We start from the raw sequence: 19,659 nt of genomic DNA, 5'->3' as shown, positions 1-19,659 counted from the left end.
CAGGGTTAACAAAACATAAGCTTTCCTTAACATTAGCAACACAATAACATTGGCTGGCCCAGCCCTGGTTGCTTCAGAAAAGAAGGTCCCTTCTGCTCTTTGAAAGAGCCTGCCTGGGGGAAGAGCAGCTGTCCTCTGGTCCAGCTGTCTGTTGTACCTGCAAAAGAAACACATGCTGTCCCGCGCCCCCGCCCCCCTGAAAAGCACCTGTCTCCAGTTCCCAGAGGCAGCCCCCCTTGTGCTGATAACTGAAACAACCCTTGGTGTATCACCCGCCCAGCCCCAGGCTCTTTTCTCAGTTAACTCTCCCTAGAGCCTTGCCAGACTGACACCCTGCCCTCCTAGGCAAGTCTCCCTTACAACCCTTTCCCTTTCCATGGGTCTCTCTGCCTCACAGTGGGGAAGGATACCCGAGCTGTCTTCCGCCCATCACCAATCACAGCTTTTATTCACAGCAACAGCAACAGCAGGCTGACAGCATGGCTCTTGACCCAGGGCGCCCCTCACTCCCAACTGCTGTTTCCAGGCCAGGCTGCGCCTGGTGTGCCCCCACCCATACCCTCCATTTCGGGGCCAGGCCAGGCCCAGTGTGCCTTCCCCACCCTCCCTACTACCGTTGTGGGGCCATCACCGAGCCGGCCCCCACTCCCCACCACACACCTTCCCTGACACCATTTCAGGGCCTATAATGATCTAATTAGCACACATTCTTCCAGCAGGGGCTCATTGTAATTCCCATTCCTTTGAAGATTTTTGTAAATATTTTAGTACAGCTAAAAACTGAAATTTCCAACTTCTGTATATCTTTGCCCTTAAAATCTAATAAATAACAAAACCTAATACAGTTTCTACTAACAAAAACCTGTAAAAGAATCAGTATTAAACTCAGAACAAAAAATACTCAATTCACTTGCAAGGAGAAGACATCATCATCCTATCTCTACTCAAAAGCCTCAACACACTGTGAACTGCCAACAACAATGTTGGTGGTGCCTTTTCATAGCGGGTGCAACATCACATCATCACCCCTATGCATTGCTAGTGCCCCACCCCTCACCACTGTGGCGGGCTGGCTTCTCCCTCCCCCCTGCCACCACTGTGTCAGCCCAGGCCCGCTGCTCCACCACCACGTTGGGAGGGAGCAGCGCGGGAAAGAGAGAATACCTTCTGTATCTGCTGCCTGCAGGGAGCAGGGTAGGGGGTAGGGCGAGGCCATTGTTGCTGGGTTTGCCCCCCCCCCACCGCAGCATCTCAGCCCCACTCCCCCCTGTGCCACCATCGCCCCCTTCAAGAAGCAAGGGGGAGGGGGGCAAGGCCTCGCTCCCCCGTTCCGTCTGCTCCATTACCGCTGCCTCCAGGGAGCAGGGAGCTCCCCCGCTCTGTCCCGTGTCCCCGCCATCGTGGCAGTGCTCCACCACCTCCAATCCGAACACTGTATTCGCACTCTGATTGGCTGTTTCCATCCCCCAATCAGAGTGCGAATAAAGCGTTATGGACAGACGGACAGAATACAGCTTTTATTCTAATATTATAAAAGCCTACGTCTGTCTGTCTGTCTGCAACACTTTATTCGCGCTCTGACTGGCTGATGGAAACAGCCAATCATAGTGTTCCAAGCATGGGAGAGCACCGCCATGATTCCAAAGCGGCACCGAGGACCAGAAAGAGGGTGGGGCAGCCTGGGCAGCAGCACTGGTCTTGCTCCCCCACCCCGCTGCCTACAAAGGGCAGAACAGCAGGAGCATGGGGTGTTAGGTGGCGGCACCCCATTGCAGCCCCCTCCTTCCCACTCCCCAGTTTTATTCTTGATGGGCAGTTGTCTAGTAATATTAGAATACCTCAGCTAAGGAAAGGATAGACCAAAGGGACAGAGGCATGGAGAGAATAGGTGACTCTGCTAGGGTCAACTGAGACTTTCAGCCCAGATTAAGATTTGTTTGAATTTTTACTGTAATTTTTATGGCTTTTAGATAAACACAAATCTTTTGCAGAAGAGTTTGAGCCATAGAATGGAAAATGTCACTATTTGGGGGTAACTTACACTTGAATCCTGAACATATGGGGTTGGCAATACAATGCTCTGACAACCTGATCCAGAGGTAGTGGTTCTCTCACATATCTTGCTTTCTGGTTTTGTTGCTGTCCCTTAGCACAGTGATGGTATTGGGGAAGGCTTTTGTTAGGCAGTTTATGTATGAGTTCCCCTTTGTTTAGTTTAGTTTCTTAAGACTGTTGCATAGTTTGAAGCATCCACAATTGTTTGAACTGAAAACCTTCCAGAAGGCATGAACTTTTCAACCTTCTAGGATGTAATGAGTTTTAGTTCTCAAATCTGCACAGGGACGCATGCGCTCATCGCAGTAAAAGTTTAGTGAGCATGCCAAGCAAGTGAGTGTTTGGACAAGGACAGTGACAAAAGCCATAACAATTGCCTCTGTGTGCTATAAATATTCCCTTTCCCCTCACTGTTTCAAAGGAGTCATTCTAATTGCTTCTCCTGGGAACTCCCTGAGACATGCTGACTCTAGAGGCCCTTTCAGGTGTCTCCTCCACTCATGACACACTGGTATAAATCACCTATGTTCTTCATCAAAATGGAAACCTTCTGGAGTCAGGACATGCACCTTCCCTTCCACAGGTAAGTCTGGTTTCTCTGGGCTACAAGAAGGATGTGTCTATGCTATGAGATCCTGTTTGGAAGATCTGTATGTTTAGGGACATTAGCCAAGCCCCTTCGCCCTCACACTCTGTGCCTGTTTATCACACCTAGCATGCTGCAGGCCTTACATGGATTTAATTTGTTCCCTTCTCCATGCAGGAGGTGGCTTGTAAAGGGAAGGCATTCAGAGGATCCCACAGTGCCTTACACGCTTGGCCAGAGCCACCAGTGAGATCTGAAAAGTGAGACCAGCATCTCTAGCAGGCACTTTATGAGCATGTAATGGATGTAGTGAGAGCTCACACCCAGCTTCAGTGTTACAGTTGGTTTTACCAAGAGATGGGTGCCGGATGGGATACCCGAGTTATCTCAGTTGTGTTCAAAGGATGCTCTGTGATCTCACAGCTGGATCAGTGCACTGTGGAAATGCAAAAGAAGAGAGCATAGATCTTTGCAGATGTACAGTAATTCATGGTCGGGTATGCTCTCCCAACAGCCCCAAGAGAGTGCCTTGCTACGTTGCCAGCCTGGGGCACCCAAAAGAAGAGAGCACAGGGGCCCTAGAGTTCATGTCTTCTCCACATTTTGGCTTTTCTGTGGGAAACTAATCTGATCACTGCCCCTGAACTTCATGGTGTGTTTCCCAACCAGGAGTACAGGTCACATTGTAAATGATCTTTCTTAAATATATTTTACAGCTTTATTGCATCTGCGTGGCTCACTGTGTAGCTGTCACAGAAGGGCGGCAGAGAAAGGCAGGGTAGGACTCAGTGGGATGTGAAGTGGATGGTAGGGCCTGCTGGGGGGTTAGGGCACAGTGGACTGGAGCTGAGTAGGGGGGAGATATGTGGGATTATGTGGGGCAGAGTGGTGCCAGGGGTGCTGGGACAATGCATAAATGGCAGTGAAGGAAACTTTGGAGCCATGATTGTGTGCCTGCAGAACCCATACATGGAAGCGCAGGAAACAGTTCTGTTCATGGCCAGGCTCGGGGGGAGGGGGTAACATTTTTATCCCTCCAACACCAAGTGCCAGCCCCACCCTGCAGCTGGCAGCCATCCTCCACCCTTCCACTTTCCCCGCACCAAACCCTGTTGCATTAGTAAATTTTCTAGTTTCTTCTTAACTGGAGAAAAATATGACTATGTTTTATGATGATGCATGACACTACCTGCATCATCATATAACCCCCTTTTCAAAATCCTAAATCCACTCATGAATCAAATCCAGACTAACATTCCCCATGACACCTAAAAAACTTGTAAAGAATCTCCTTTAATCGTTGTTCTCACAGCAAATTTAACACACTTGTCCATCACAGAGTAGTGCTGGGCATTACTTGGTCTTTTCACGGGGAAGAAAAGGACATAAAGACTAAGGATATGTTAGGACACGATAGTATGAACTGAGTAACAATAGGTGATCAGATAAAGACTCCTGCAATGTGCAAAAAGAAGCAGAGTTTGGGTTTGTGTAGCCGATTTGGACTTCAACCCCCAGTCTGATGCCCCCAGGCAGTGAGCTTCTCCTGCTGTGCTCTCCAGCCTCTATACTAGCTCCCTTTTTTCTTGCCTGCCATATATTCTTTTATGTTGAATATTATAATAAATTTGGGAAGGCTGCCCTTCTCAAACTTATTATAATATTCAACATAAAAGAATGAAACCAAAGTAGCCTCTTGGGTGCTTTCTTCCACTCCTCAGCACAGTTCTCCATGATAAGCACAGCATCTTCTGATAGACACTTTGAGTGGTCTCCACTCTTCCCTTCTAGTCAGTTCCTGGCCTCATGATTCTTATCGGCCAACCCTTAATAGAAGCTGGAGTTGCCTTTCCTTGAGGCTCTTCTCACTTGTCGTGACTCCTGTTAGACCCAGCTTCAACCCTTCTGGGCTATTCATTCTCTGGCTGCCCCCAGCCCACCAACCGCAGTCTACTCTGAGATATTCACTACTTCACAAGACTCCTTTCCCATGGCTGACAGGGCCAAACTTGCTGCACTTTCCCTTCAGCATTCAAAGCCAGACTGCTGTCTATAGCCCAGGAGCCAGGCCTAGACCAGGCACAGGAGTTATTCACTATCCTCAGCACCCAGCTAAGCTCTGCCACCCCCAGCATGTGACCTGCAGCTTGGAGCCCTGCCCCTGCAGCCTAGCTCTTTTTCCAGCTTGCTCCAGGTAAGTGGTTTGCCACTTACTACAACCTGCAAGCTACTGCTTTTCACTCCCCTGGGTTGCCTCCTTCACAGCTAGCTCCAGTCGGCTGCCTACACCTGTGTGCAGAAATCCAGTACTCCTCTTTCTCTTTCAAAGTAACAGGGGTTGGGGTCACTGTTAGTTTGTCATTAGCATTGGTTTTCAGTCCATAGTTTCTGCCTCCCTCTTGGAAATTTCACTGAAACTTTAAGGAGAATTTTTCATTTGTCCTTCTGAGTGTGTTCCCGCCACATGGAATTCACTTTTCAAGCCCTCATATTCCACAAGTTTTTTTAGGGCAGTGCAAATTCAGCCCAAATCAGAGACAATGATTTGATCCCTTTGATTTGGCCAAATCTGAAGATTCAATGATGATTTGGCAAATCAGCGATTCAGACACAGGCACAGCTTTAAAAGTTTTTTTCTACATACCTTGAGGTAGGAGGCGTGGCTCATGATTGCTGTCTCACAAGAGCACGGGGAGCTCTCCAGTGTGCTTGGCAGCAAACCTGGAAGTAGACTTCCGATCCACTTCCAGGTCTGCCAGGGAGCGTGCTGAAGGACCCCTCGTGCTCACCCGGCTCAGTGATCAGCCGTGGGGGGATCCCAGGTGCCCCCTCAGACCCAGGAGGCACCAGTCACTGAGCTGGGAGGGCGCAGGGAAGGCCCCTCTGCACGCTCCCTGGCGGATCTGGAAGTGGGCTGGAAGTGCTTCTGATCCACTTCCGGGTCTGCTGCCAGGAGCACTGGGGAGCTCCTTGCGCTTCTGTGGGATACTCCATGCACCCCAGCGTTCAGAGCCCCTGCTACCCAGAGGTATGTATCTACGTCCAAATTGCCAAATCTCTCTGAATCAATTTGGAGGGTTCCAATTTGATTCAGAGAGTTTAAAAGGTCCTCTGATTTGATTCGGATTTGGAGATTTGGCCACCGAATTGGGTAAAATCTCCACCGAATTGAAACAGGGACCGAAGTCCCTTGCTGTCTCTTCTTAGGCACCTCCTGTTGTCAAGTTTTGTTTTACACACTTTTCCCATATCTTCTTGGATCTTCTTGTCTCTCTCCTTCCCCCCAACTTTCATGGCCTGAACTTTCTTTTCCCATTAAACATCTAAACATTGTATGTTTGTGTGAACAAAATGGAAATTTGTAAACTTTTGTTTTTGTGGGATTTTATATATGTGGTGACATTCTCTAAAGCATGCAGAACTATTGTGATTTTTCTTTTATTAAATTCCTATATTTTTCTTCAAGAAACAAGGTCTTAGTAGAAAATGTTTGACCAACTTCACTAGGCACTGTATTTATGCACTGCCTGACTTTGAGTTAAGCAACAATGCCCTCTTGTGGTGTATTTGTGTTAACAACTTCCTAAGTAATCTTGAATTAAAAAAAAGGAAAATCATGAAAAGGGAGTTTCATTTTTCAGGACATAAAATTCTGCAAATAAAAACCTTGATAAAAGCCTATGTAAATTCTGTTAGGCACTTCAATGCAAAATAATTGAAATTTGTTCAAATCCAGGTTCATGTTCACCATGATACCAAAAAAATGCCTATATACATTAATGGCCACTCCCACAGGATTTTTAACACACCACTCCTAAGTATAGTTATTCTGGATGAGAACATGGCAGGTGTTTTGTGGGGAGCAGGGCTGGGGGGGGCAGCATGGGAAAGGAAGGATTCTTTTTTAACTAATAGGGAAACTATTTTTTTTCAGCAAGACACTATTCTAGTATGACTGAGCTGGTGAATCAGATGTCAGGCAGGTTGTAATGTGTCATAAACCCAATGTCTATACTGAGTCCATGATTTTTTGAATCCAGTAGATTCACCAGGTACCTGCCTGACAGCCTCTTTTCTACCTTGTACTCTTTTACCGCACTATCTCCATTCAGCCTTTTTTCCCTGCTCTCTTCCCCCTTCCCCCTCTGCTTCATCTCTCTGCCTCACCTTTTGTCTAATTGTACCTATTTACATTTTCACTGACATCCTGCCACACTTTTATCTTCTTTCATTTCTTGGAGTCTCAGAACATCAAAGACTCTCAATGCCTGAAGAAGGGTGACTGCACCTGAAAGCTTGCCAAGAAATGTTTTTCCAACTACTCAGGTGATCTAATAAAAGATATCACATCTGTTCAAAGAACCTTGCCTGACTTAGTGAAGAGACACTTGGAGGGGCTAGATGTGTTTAAGTCAGCAGGCCCAGATGACCTTCATTCATCCAGAGGTGCTGAAGAAATTGGCCAGTGTCATAGCAGAGTCACTGGCATGGCTGTTTGAGGATTCTTGGTGCTCAGGTTAGGTCCCAGAGGACTGGAACAGGGCCATTGTGATCCCTATTTTCAAGAAGGGGAGGAAGGAGGATCCAAGTAACTATAGATGAGTTTGACTCACCTCTATCCTCAGGAAAACCTTTAAAAAAATTATTAAGGATTGCATTTGTGGGAGTCCAGCGGGGAAAGCAATGCTAAAGGGCAACCAGCATGGGTTCATAGCAGGTAGATCCTGCCTGACTAACCTTGTTTCTTTTTAGGACCAGGTCACAAAATGCTTCGACTTAGGAATCGAGCTGGTTGTCATCTACTTGGATTTTAAGAAGGCCTTTGATACGGTATCTCATTCTATTCTCACAGATAAATTGAGCGGCTGTAACGTAGATGATTACACGGTCAGGTGAGTGGCAAATTGGCTTAAGGGTCACACCCAGAGAGTGGTGGTGGATGGGAAGGGATCAATTTTGAAAGATGTGGGCAGTGGAGTCCCACAAGGCTCAGTCCTTGGACTGGTGCTGTTCAATGTCTTCATCAGTGACTTGGATGGGGGTGTGGAAAGCACTCCGCCCAAGTTCGCAGATGATTCCAAATTATGAGGTAAAATTAACATACCAGGGGGTAGGAAACGAATCCAGGAAGATCTGGACAGGTTGGAAAAATGGATGGAACAGAATAGGATGCAGTTCAATAAGGACAATACAAGGTGCTGCACCTAGGGAGAAGGAATCGCTAGCATGCTTACATGCTGGGGGAGGACCTTCTCAGCAGCACAGCAATGGAAAGGGATCTCAGAGTCACTGTTGACTCCAAGATGAACATGAATTGTCAACGTGACAAAGCAATCAGTAAAGCTAACCGCACTATATCATGCGTTAGCAGGTGCATGACAAACAGGTCCAGGGAGGTGATACTTCCCATCTATGTGGCTTTGGTCAGGCCACAGTTGGAGTACTGCATCCAGTTTTCGGTGCCACGCTTCAAGAGGGATGTGGGCAACCTCAAGAGGGTTCAGAGGAGGGCCACTCAAATGGTTAGGGGCCTGCAGGCAAAGCCCTATGAAATGAGATTGAGAGCCCTGGATCTCTTTAACCTTTGCAAGAGAAGGCTGAGAAGTGATCCTGTGGCCGCCTACAAATTCATTGAGTGGGGCCAGCAAGGAATAGGAGATGCTCTGTTTACCAGGACACCCACTGGAGTAACTAGGAACAATGGCCACAAACTGACAGAGAGCAAATTTAGGTTAGACATCAGGAAGAATTTCTTTATGGTAAGGGTTGCCAAAATCTGGAATGGGCTTCCAAGGGAGGTAGTATTCTCCTGTACCTTGGGGGTCTTTAAGAGGAGGCTATACGTGAACCTGGCTGGGGTTGTCTGACCCCAGCACTCTTTTCTGCCCAGGGCAGGGGGCAGACTTGATGATCTGCTCAGGTCCCTTCCGACCCAAACATCTAGGAATCTATCAAATCTAACAACTACCAATGGCTGGAAGTTAATGCCAGAAAAAATAAGAAAAATATAATGAACAGTGAGAATGATTAACCTGTAGAACAAACAAGGTAGTTGACTAACTGCTCAGAGTTTAGAAAAAGAGCAACAAACCTGATAGTGGGCCTAGAGATACAGACTGAAACCCAGATCAGACTTGACTAAATAAGGTCTGTGACCATTTTTAAATGATTGTGGAGAAATTTTGGCACAATGCCCACTGGATTGAATGGGCCCAGGATTTCATACTCACTGGCTGGAACGTTCTAAGGTAGTGAGCTCCATGTGGTTTCTGGGACCTGGATCCTTCTGATGGTCAAGTCATAGAGGACATGACTGGTGAACCCATGACCTGTTCAAATGAGTCAAAATATCCCTGACTGGGTTAGAAATCTAACTCTCCTGTGCTGGGTCCCAAGTCTACTCAGCTAGACTGTACTTAGCTTCCCTGATGCTTATTGCACACTGCTATTAGTGCCAGTGGTGTACTGCTGCAACCTTTCGTCACTGAGAACTTTGTACAGGCTGAACTCCTCTCCTTGTTCCATGCGGGGGGAAATAATATCACTATTATAACTGCTGGCATGGCTACTTTATTAACATACTTCTGCCTCACCTTGCCAGCAGATAATGCCTATGGAGCCCACAGCGGTAGGAAGCAATCAGACCTTGGTGACAGAGTTTGTCCTAGTGAGCTTCACAAAAGACCCACAATTGCGAGCTGCCCTCTTTGTGATCTTCCTCTGCACCTACACTCTGACACTGATGGGCAACCTGGGCCTCATGGTCTTAATCTTCCTGAATTCATGCCTGCACACTCCCATGTACTTCTTTGTTGGCAACCTGTCTTTCTTGGACACATGGTACTCCTCAGTCTATATGCCCCGAATCCTGGTAGACTGCATCTCCAAGAGCAACGTCATCTCCTATGCTGGCTGTGCTGCCCAGTTCTTCTTCTCTGCAGGTCTGGCCCATACTGAGTGCTTTCTGCTGGCAGCCATGGCCTATGACCGCTATGTGGCCATCTGCAACCCACTACTCTACTCCTCTGTAATGACCAGGAAGCTCTGCAGCCAGCTGGTGGCTGGCTCCTATGTGGCTGGCTTTATCAACACTATTGTGCACACAGGTAACACTTTCCGCCTGCATTTCTGTGGGGACAACACTATTGATCACTTCTTCTGTGATGTACCACCACTGATGAAGATGGCCTGTGATAATACCCAGGTCTATGAGTTCATACTAACTGCTGCAGTTGGTTTTAGTGTGGTGGCCACCACTGCCCTTATTCTGGGTTCCTACACAGGCATTGTGGCAGCCATCTTGCGCATACGCTCAGCCACTGGCCGACACAAGACCTTCTCCACCTGCTCTGCACATCTCATCTCAGTCCTCCTTTATTATGGCTCCCTCCTCTTCATGTACTTGCAGCCCAGGTCCCTGCACACCCCAGATAGGGACAAGGTGACTGCTGTGTTCTGTACAGTGGTCAACCCTTTGGTCAACCCCCTCATCTACAGCTTGCGCAATAAAGATGTGAAAGAGGCATTCAGGACAACCCTCAGGAGAATCCTAGCACCCAAGTGATCAGCAGTGCCAGAAGGCCTGGCTACACAGGAAAGAGAAGCAAGACTACACTATGCTACACTTCTAACTGTAGTGTTTGCCATCTAGTGTTATTCAGTAGGACCCAAACACCTCAAAACAGTTTAGAGCTGCACACACAGAGTAAGAGCTTTGTTTCCCCAATGAAATTTCAAACTAAATAAATACGATATATTAGGTATTACTCTTTCCATTTTGCACATGTTTATACAGCCTATCTGCATGAGGAAATGAGGCTGACATTCACCAGGATGGCTCCCACCATAAAATGTTGTCAATGAAACTGAAGAGGTGCTCAAAGCCAAAACAGCTGCCACTTTCTGGCACTGGAAATGTAGAAAGCACACACCACTGGAAAAGAGGCAGAAGCCCTGTGAATATGCTTAGGCACAATGAGGAATGCAGGATGTCAGTATAGAGGATACAGCATGTTGGGGAGGGCAGGAAAGAGACTGATTGGTGACAGGAGAGAGAAATGAGATGAGAGATGAAGGGGATGGACCCTTGGAACTCCTGCTATGTAGTCCCTACACTGGGGGGAGGGGAGATCCCCTCTGACCAACTGATGAAAAGCATAAGTATTTTAAATCTAGACCGGGCACTTAAAAGCTCTCACAGAGCTTGGAGATAGGCATCTCCCCCCTTAGAACAAATAAGACACTACCCAAATATATATTTTTTGGAAAAACTTTGTGATTTTGAAGGAGCCAACTATAGTCAGTATTGTGCATATGGGTTGGCAAAGCTGTGCTCTCACAAGGCTCCCCTCTATATCCTGGTCCTGAGGTAATGGTTCCCTAACATTTCCTGCTTTAAGAAATGTTGATCTCCCTCAGCACAACAACCAGTTCCAAGCCACACCGTATAGACCCTGTTTTTGTACACCCAGCATGTACACACAGTCTCCCCTTCCCTTTAAGCCTAACAGTACTGTACATTAAGTCATGCTGATCTTATAGTTTCATAGTTTCATAGCTGGTAGGGTTGGAAGGGACCTGAGGAGATCATCTAGTCCAACCCCCTGCCGTGGCAGGAAAGAGAGGAAACGACCCCGGCCAGATGTTCGTCCAGCCTTTTTTTAAAGACCCCCAGGGTATGGTAGGAGCCAGCACCACTTCGCTTGGAAGTTGGTTCCAGGTCCTAGCTGCCCTGACAGTGAAATAGCGCCTCCTACTGTCTAGCCTGAAACTACCCTCCGCTAGCTTGTGTCCGTTGTTTCTTGTAACTCCCGGGATTGCTCAGGGGAATAGGGACTCTCCCAATGCCTGCTGGTTCCCCTTGACTAGTTTGTAGACTGCCACTAGATCCCCTCTCAGCCTTCTCTTTTGGAGGCTGAACAGGTTCAGGTCCCTCAACCTCTCCCCGTAGGGCCTGCCCTGCTGACCCCTGATCATGCAGGAGAGGATCCTCCTTTGGACCCTCTCCATATTGTCCACATCCCTCCTGAAGTGCGGCACCCAGAACTGGACGCAGTACTCCAGCTGCGGCCTGACCAGTGTCGCATAGAGGGGGAGGATCACCTCCTTGGACCTGCTTGAAATGCATCTGTGGATGGACGACAAGGTATGGTTGGCCTTCCTGACCGCGTCAGTACTTTGTCGGCCCATGTTCATTGTGGCATCAATGATGACTCCAGATCCTTTTCTGTCTCGACACTGGCAAGAAGGGAGTTCCCCAGCCTGTAGGTGTGCTGCTTATCTTCAAGTTCATCCTTTGTTAGAGTCAACCTTTTGCTGACACAACTTTTGGGGATAATTCCCCATTGGGAGCCAAGCAGAAGCTGTGGTCCCTTTTTCTCCTGAAAGGCCCAATCATTTAACTTCAGAATGGAATAATTTTGAATGTGTGGCTTTTCCCATAAAGTTAGAAATGCAATTCTCAACCAGTGCTCTGTGAGAAAGGTCAGACCCCAAGGTGTCTTGAAGGACTTGTCCCACTATGTTGGCTACACCCCACTTATTGAGGAAGGACTGGACACCTAGAGTGTAAGGGAAAGGTGCCAGGTTGAGAAGAGGAGGAAGAGGCAGTGCTGAGAAAGACTGATGGAGGCTCCAGCCAGGAGGGAGAGAACAAGAGAAGCCTGGTCTGATGGTTTCCCCTGAACTGCTCACGAATGTGACAGTCCCTATAAAATGAAGGGAAGTGAAAGTTAGAAGGGTGAGAACAGATGCTGGGCATTTTCTAAGAAGTCGTTGAACTTAACATCCAATAACATGTGTCTATATGGGTTTGAAACCCACTGCTGATAGGAAGCTCCTTCTTACCTCTCTCAGTAAAATGTCTGTGGTCCAATGTCTTGTCTCTGTGGTAGATACACCAGGTGCTTCTCAGTTAGGTAAGAATGTCACAGGATCAGAGAGCAGTTGATCCACCCAGGAGCATATCTAGCAGTAGGTGGACAGGGCAGCAGTGGATCAGGACAGCAAGTGGTATACCAGCCTGGCAGCCCTTGCGGGGCCTGTACCATGGACTGCTGCACATGATGTGAGGTGAGTCCAACCCCAGCTGCAGTGGTCATTGCATGTGCTGCCCCCACAGCAGTAGCAGCTGCCATCAAAGTAGGAAGAGTCTGAAACACAGCACATAAGAGTTCACTTTCCCACGCCATGCTCTCACGCTCTGCTGAGCTTGTACTCTGGCAAATATGCTCATTTCAAGGTTTCACAGCTCTATTCCCAGCCCCACCTTAAACCGTCAGCACAGGGATGTCCTGTGCTCTCCCCTGGGAACACCGTCAGCTCCAACCATTCTTCCCCTCCTCGGCTTGCAACTCCCTTCTCACACCAGTGCCTGGATTTCATTTCTCACAGATACCTGAGCATGGGACACCTGAGCATGAGCTCATGAGTGACATTTTGCATTTATGAGAAGAGACAGCACAAGGAACTTTCTTGTGACAGGAAACCTTCTAAGCAGGGCTCATACTATCCAAACCAACCTCCACTAGTGGGTTTGAAACCCAACCACTTCACCACTCAGTTTAGGAGAGGATCTATTGGCCCTTCGCCCTTCTTGACACTGTGAGTTTTGTTCTTTCCCCTTTGAGTAGCACAAAGGAAGCCATCAGACTCAGCTTGCCCTGTTCTCTCCCTCTTGACCTTTGCCTCCCTCCACCCACCTCAGCACTGCCTCTTCCTACTCCCCTCAACTTTAATCTCTCCCTCACAACCTCTGCCATTGGCTCTTCCCAGGAACCAGGGGAGCAGAAAGTCACCCACCCTGACCATGCCCAGTGCCCCACAAAATAGCTGGTCACTTCTCCCATTACCCCAAGAGCCCAGGGACGGACTCAGACCCAGCCGTGCTGAGAGTTCACACGGGTGGGGAATGGGGAGGATGTGCTGGGGAGAGCCTTGTTGGTAAAGAACTGTTCACACCATGCCCTTTGGGTTATTCTGTTGTTGAGTGTCTCATTCAAGGAGGACACAGAAAACCAAGAATGTGCTGCACCAAACCACCAGACATTTTATTGTCCACCAAAACCAAAACCAAATCAAACCAAAAACAACAAGAAAGGAACTTTTTCATTGAGTAAATCAACATTTTAAAAAGACCTTATTTTTTATTCTTTTTTTTTTTCATCCTAAACTGCCTTGTTTGCACAGCAGCAGTGCACACAGGTGTTAGCCCAGGGCAAATAACATTCGTCTAAGACGGGGGAGACCGTTGGCTCAGGCTGGCGGAAGTCAGTCAAAAGGGAAAACCTGTGCAAGCCTGGGTAGTTCAGTTGGTAGGGTATCATTTTTTTTTTTATCTGAGGGTCCAAGGTTCAGTAAGTCGCTGTTTTTGCAAGGACAACCCCACTTTGCTTCAAACAGCAGTGGATCAGAGCAGTGACCTGGGCTCCCATGTGCCAGAAAGGAGGAGGCTATAGGTGTTGGGATTTGGGTCTATCCCTGTCAGGAACTAAAAAGGCACAGCTGGAACATAAATACTCAACCACTGCTGTTGTAGTGGAAAGCAGCTACCCGTGTACTGCAGCCTGGCCTTCTGGAGCATGACATCCAATGAGCACCAGTACAAGGCATGCAATCACACACCTTTCTCTGGTCGGGGGGTGGAAGGACACCATGGGCTCAGTAGAAGGACACAGGAATGGTGGGACAGCGTTGTTTTTCTTGATATCCAAACTAAATATGTTTTTCCTGCTATCAGGTAGTGAGAATTTTTTTCCTGCTATCCAAATTAAATCTGTCTTGTTGCAGTTTAAAATCAATATTTCTTGTGCTACCTTTAGTGAAAACTTTTTTTTTTTTAAGTAGGATTTTACATATTTGAAGACTGTTCCCATGTCTCCTGTTAGTCTTCTCTTCCCCTTGTGTGGGCATTTTGTCTGGTGAATGGCTGCCAGTGACAGGTCACCACCAAGCTTTAGGTGCTACAGTTGGCACTGGATGACACACAAGGGTTTCCCCAGTTGTGTGCTCTGATGTGCTACAGTACTAACCCCATGACCAGGACAACAGAATCTCTTTGGTTGTCACCTTCAGTCTCCACTTGAACATCTTAGGTGCACCATTAATTACCTCCAGCTCCTCCTGGGAAATGACAGCCATTTCAAGATAGCAATGGGGAAGACAAACCTCCAACCTCAAATGGTATCTTTCCAGCAACAGACTACCTGACTCCTATTCTCACCAAGGCACCAGACCTTGCTCTGGGCCCAGACACCAGCTGTGACCCCTCATCAGCAAAGACCACAGCATCACTGGATCAAACAACACAGACTATAACATAAACTGTTCATTCACCCAGTGTTCCTCAATAGGTTAACTGCTTTCTTTTTCTCCCTTCTACCCACCTTGCCTCCCCCAGTATTGCCCCCTCTTTTTTCTCCCTGCTTCTTGACCCTTTGCATTCTAATCATTGTTTTCTGTTTAGAAGCTCTGCTTCATGCAGTCCCTTCTTAGCATCTGATGAAGTAAACTGCTATGTATGAAAGCTTATGCATCTCTGATATAGTTAGCATATAAGCTGTAAATCTATCCTTTCTTCTGCCAGTCTTCTTAAGCCTGTCTTCAGTAGCGTTTTTTCTTTGAAATAATTGTATTCCTTCAAAATAGTCCACACTTCCCAATGGTTTTGTTCCTCCTAAGGATAAGTTCTGTTTACAAACTCTTCTGTAGCAGCAGGTTATAAATCAATATTGCCAATATTTGTAGAATGGTCAAAAGTGATCATAAAATTATTTAGTCTGATGTACTGCATAATAATAACATAGGACAAAGAATTTTACCTTGACTAAAGCAGGTCTTCCAGGAAGCCATACAATCCTTATCTGAAGGCTTAAGGAGATGGAGAATCCACCATGTGCTTGGTAATTTTCGCCACTGATTAATCACCCCACTCTTAATTGAAACATGGTGATAAAAATAGAACCTGGTGAGATCTCCTTAGGGTCATCCGGTCATTGCTGTCTTTGTGGGTTGATGAAAAGAGAGGTCAAATTTCAGGGAACTCGGCTCTACTACTGCCAGAGTGAAAGGAGGATTCAAAAAGGAGAGTGGAAGGTAAACATCTGTGAGAAGAGGACTACGGTGTGGTTGTCACTTTGATGGATTGGAGCAAGATGGGGCAGGAAGGCAGTTTCTACTCAGTGACAAGGTTGGGTGGGGAAGATATAACTAGGCCCCAGACTGAAAAATTACACAGTTTATCTTCCTGGGGCACAAAGCAATGTTTCTTTTACTTGACAGCCCTAGTGGAAAAAAAAAAACAAGGCACCTCCACCATGTAGAGCCTATAATAACCATTCAATGCAGACTTCATGGAGGCTGCAGAGACCAAGGCAGCTGGTTCCCAGGCAGGACACTAAGTCATGAGAGTTGTATCTCATTCCTTCACAGCGCAGAAACCACCAGCAGAACTAACTATTGTAAATATTACCACAAGCCCTTGGTAAAAATAAGAATTGTTCTAATTACTTCCCCAGGGACCTCCCTGAGACAATGTGGCTCCAGAGGCCTTTTGGAAACGTGTCTTCTCTGTGCATAAAACTCCAGCATAAATCGTCTGTGTCCATTGAATACATCAGAATCTTCAAGAGTGTGTCAGGAAATGCACCTTCCCTTCCACAGGTAAGTCTGGCTGCTCTGGGCTACAGTCATCATCAGCAATCCCTTGCAGTCAAGGATGATTGTTTTCCATGATTGCCTTATCTGTGGCTCCAAAGGTGGCTGACAAGGCCAGTCTGGGATCAACAGGTTCTATTGCAACTCAGGCACATGTTTTCATGTGAGGTGGGTGGTTCTTGTTTCTTAATTCAGTCTGCTCTGGGCTACAGTAGGGAGAAGTCTATTCCACAGGAAGCCATTCACTCTTGACCTCAGGGGTGGATGGAACGAGGATACTGGCCAGCTCTCTTGCTATCCCATGTCTGATTATCATCCCTAGGACTCTCAGGTTCTCACCTGGATTAAATCCCATCTCCACCCAGAAGGTGATTGTGAAGGGAAAACGTTTAGGGATCCCTTCACATGCTTGCCAGAGCTACCAGTCAAATGTCTGGGGTGAGTTTAGCATTACTGACAGGCACCTTGTGATCAAAGAATGCCAAAAGTGACAGCCTAATACCCAGCCCTAAGTGGGACAGCAGGGTTTCTCCCAGTTGCATCACACATTTGTGAACATGGGGCATAGGAAAACACAGATCTCCTCTGTATGAGAGTTCATAGCATAGTATGCTCTCCCTACAGCCCCCACATAGTGCTTTGCTATAGTACCAGTCTGGGGCACCCACCAAGAGAGAAAACAAGTGTCTCCTCCACTGGTTGGCCTTTTCAGGAGTAAAGAATCTAATTCGGACCCTTATCTTCACGAGGTTCTTCCTTTCCTCATGAATTAAGGGTTATATTTTAAATCATGTTTCTAACTCTTAGCTTCCAGCTGTATTGTGTATGCATGGCTTACTGGGCAGCTTTCATATGAATGGCCTTAATGAGCTCTGGTTGCCTGAGATAGTTCAGAACTACACAATCTTCTAGTACCAAAAAATGCCATTTATGTGGCTAGAAAACTACCAAATAGAAATAGAATTCTGTCCATAGTGTTCAGCACAGGGAACCAAGAGTATTGACTCACTGCTCAGCATTCAGGAAAAGAGCAACAAACCTGATTCTGGGGCTGGAGGGACTGATTGTTGAGGAAAGCTGTTAAAAGTTAAATATTCACAGAGCAACTAAGGCTGACAAAAGCCTCCCTAAGAAAAGGCTCCCATTTATTTCAATGTTATCTAGATCAGACCTTATTAAATAGCCTCTGTAACAATTTAATATTGGGGGTAAAATCATAGCCTCATGGTAAAATGGCAAAATTTCCACTGGCTTCAGGGAAGCCAAGATTTCACCATCACTGGCTGGATATTTATAAAGCACTCAGCACCTCATGCCCCATGGAGTTTCTGCAAGCTGGGCCCTTCTGATAACCAAGCCTTAGAGGACATGAGTGGTGAATCTGTGATTTGCCCAAATGACAGAGCAAAGCCTTGACTGAGTTAAAAAGAAAAGCCAGCTGTCCAAGATCTGTGACCTTTGGTTATTCATCTAGACTCTATGAGCACATCCCCACAAGTGTGCACATGCAGTTTGCAGTGTGGCAAACCCATGCGCAACGCTGCACGCGCATGCATTTGCCATTCTGCTAATTAGTAGCGTGGTAGGGTTTTTTCACACCAGTAGATACTGGTGTAAAAAAAACCTGCACCAAAAAAAGCAGCATAGCACATGTGACTGCAGCACGCACCACCCAAAACTAGAGCCTGGCTGGCCAGAGCCATGCTTTGGCTACCAGCCAGGCTCTGTGCACCCAGATCACCACAGCTGCAGCCCCAGGTGGCCCCCAGAACCCCAGGTAAGGCTGCTGGGCCAGCCCAGCTTCTGGATCTAGTCTCCCCTACCACACCTAGGGCAATTTACTATGCATCAAAGTATGCGTACAAGGGGCATGCTCAGGGACAACTAGCAGCAGGGAACCACATGTTGCCACTTGTGGGGATGTACCCTAAGAGCGTATGACTAGATGGAAACTCCAGAACAGATCTTCATGTAGTAGGCCCAGATCCATCATAGTCAGGAGCTAAGAAGACAAACCCTGTAACTTTGAATGTTATGACATTTCAGGGAATAAGTTCCTAGTGTAGATTTTACCATATCACACCTCTTGACTGCTTTATGCTGTATCCAACGGGACAAGAGATGTCACTATCACATTTGATTTTAGAAGTGGCTCATTCATTAATATATTTCTGCCTCCCTGTGCCATTAGACAACTGCTATGGAGTCCTGGGAATGGGGAGGCAACGTCACCCTGATGACAGAGTTTGTCCTGGTGGGTTTCACAATAGTGCCACGCCTGCGAGTCACCTTCTTCGTGCTCTTTCTCTTCTCCTACATCCTGACGCTGATGGGGAACGTCAGTCTCATGACCTTGATCTTCCTGGAATCTCGCCTGCACACGCCTATGTACTTCTTCGTGGGCAACCTCTCCTTGCTGGACATGTGGTATTCCACAGTCTATATCCCCCGGATCCTGACTGACTGCATGTCCAAGAGCAATGTCATCTCCTATGCTGGCTGTGCTGCCCAGTTCTTCTTCTCTACTTGCCTCTGTTTCACTGAGTGTTACCTGCTGGCTGCCATGGCCTATGACCGTTATGCAGCCATCTGCAACCCACTGCTCTATTCCTTGACAATGACCAGGAAATTCTGTATCCAGCTAGTGGCTGGCTCCTATGTCACTGGTTTTGCCAGTGACATTATACACACAGGCAACACTTTCTGCTTGCATTTTTGTGGGGACAACAGAATTAATCATTTCTTCTGTGATGTACCGCCACTGATGAAGATGGCCTGTGAAAACACCCAGGGCTATCAGCTCATCTTATCTGCTGCTGTTGGCTCTAATGTGGTGGCCACCACTACCCTCATCCTGGGTTCCTACACAGGGATTGTTGTGGCCATCTTGCATATCCGCTCAGCCAGCAGCAGACACAAGGCCTTCTCTACCTGCTCTGCCCATCTGATCTCTGTGTCCCTCTTCTATGGCTCCCTCCTCTTCATGTACTTGCAGCCCAGCTCCCTGCACACCCCAGATCGGGACAAGGTGACTGCCTTGTTCTGTACAGTGGTCAATCCATTAGTTAACCTCATGATCTACAGCCTGCGCAACAAAGATGTGAAAGATGCATTCAGAACAGCCGTCAGGAGAACCATCGCACCTGGATAATCGGTAATGCCAGCTGGCTGACTACACAGGAAAGAGAGGGGAGACTCTCTTGCCAACTCTGTATGTTTAATCACAACTCCTGATATTTGGTGGTGGTTACTGCCTTTAGCTGTTTCATAAAAACATCTGACAAGTGGGTGAGTGGATTTCTCCTTTCTTGATATGAAAGGAAAAATCGCATCATTACTTCCAGTGACAGAGAAGGGACACAGAG

General features: G+C 47.2%; 2 protein-coding genes across 2 annotated transcripts; both read left to right on the top strand.

Annotated features, from left to right (window-relative positions):
* Positions 1-9,248: 9,248 nt before the first annotated feature.
* LOC102370962 (olfactory receptor 9G4-like) lies at positions 9,249-10,205 on the top strand. Its single transcript, XM_006026062.1, has one exon. The coding sequence runs from the start codon at positions 9,249-9,251 to the stop codon at positions 10,203-10,205; it is 957 nt and encodes a 318-aa protein (XP_006026124.1).
* A 5,966-nt stretch (positions 10,206-16,171) lies between these two features.
* LOC102370725 (olfactory receptor 9G4-like) lies at positions 16,172-19,445 on the top strand. Its single transcript, XM_006026061.2, has 2 exons — positions 16,172-16,300; positions 18,486-19,445. The coding sequence occupies exons 1-2, from the start codon at positions 16,172-16,174 to the stop codon at positions 19,443-19,445; spliced, it is 1,089 nt and encodes a 362-aa protein (XP_006026123.2).
* The last annotated feature ends 214 nt before the right edge of the window (positions 19,446-19,659 follow it).

Source organism: Alligator sinensis, unplaced genomic scaffold (assembly GCF_000455745.1).
Source record: "Alligator sinensis unplaced genomic scaffold, ASM45574v1 scaffold437_1, whole genome shotgun sequence".
NCBI classification, from domain to species: domain Eukaryota; kingdom Metazoa; phylum Chordata; order Crocodylia; family Alligatoridae; genus Alligator; species Alligator sinensis.
The sequence above is the reverse complement of the archived record's forward strand: the minus strand, read 5'-3'. Positions and strand labels throughout refer to the sequence as shown.

Excerpts from the sequence above, each read along its gene's own strand:
- LOC102370962 (XM_006026062.1), top strand. The coding sequence starts at position 9,249 with ATGCCTATGGAGCCCACAGCGGTAGGAAGCAATCAGACCTTGGTGACA.
- LOC102370725 (XM_006026061.2), top strand. The coding sequence starts at position 16,172 with ATGTGGCTCCAGAGGCCTTTTGGAAACGTGTCTTCTCTGTGCATAAAA. Across the intron at positions 16,301-18,485 it reads ATGCACCTTCCCTTCCACAG|ACAACTGCTATGGAGTCCTG; the intron begins GTAAGTCTGGCT and ends CTGTGCCATTAG.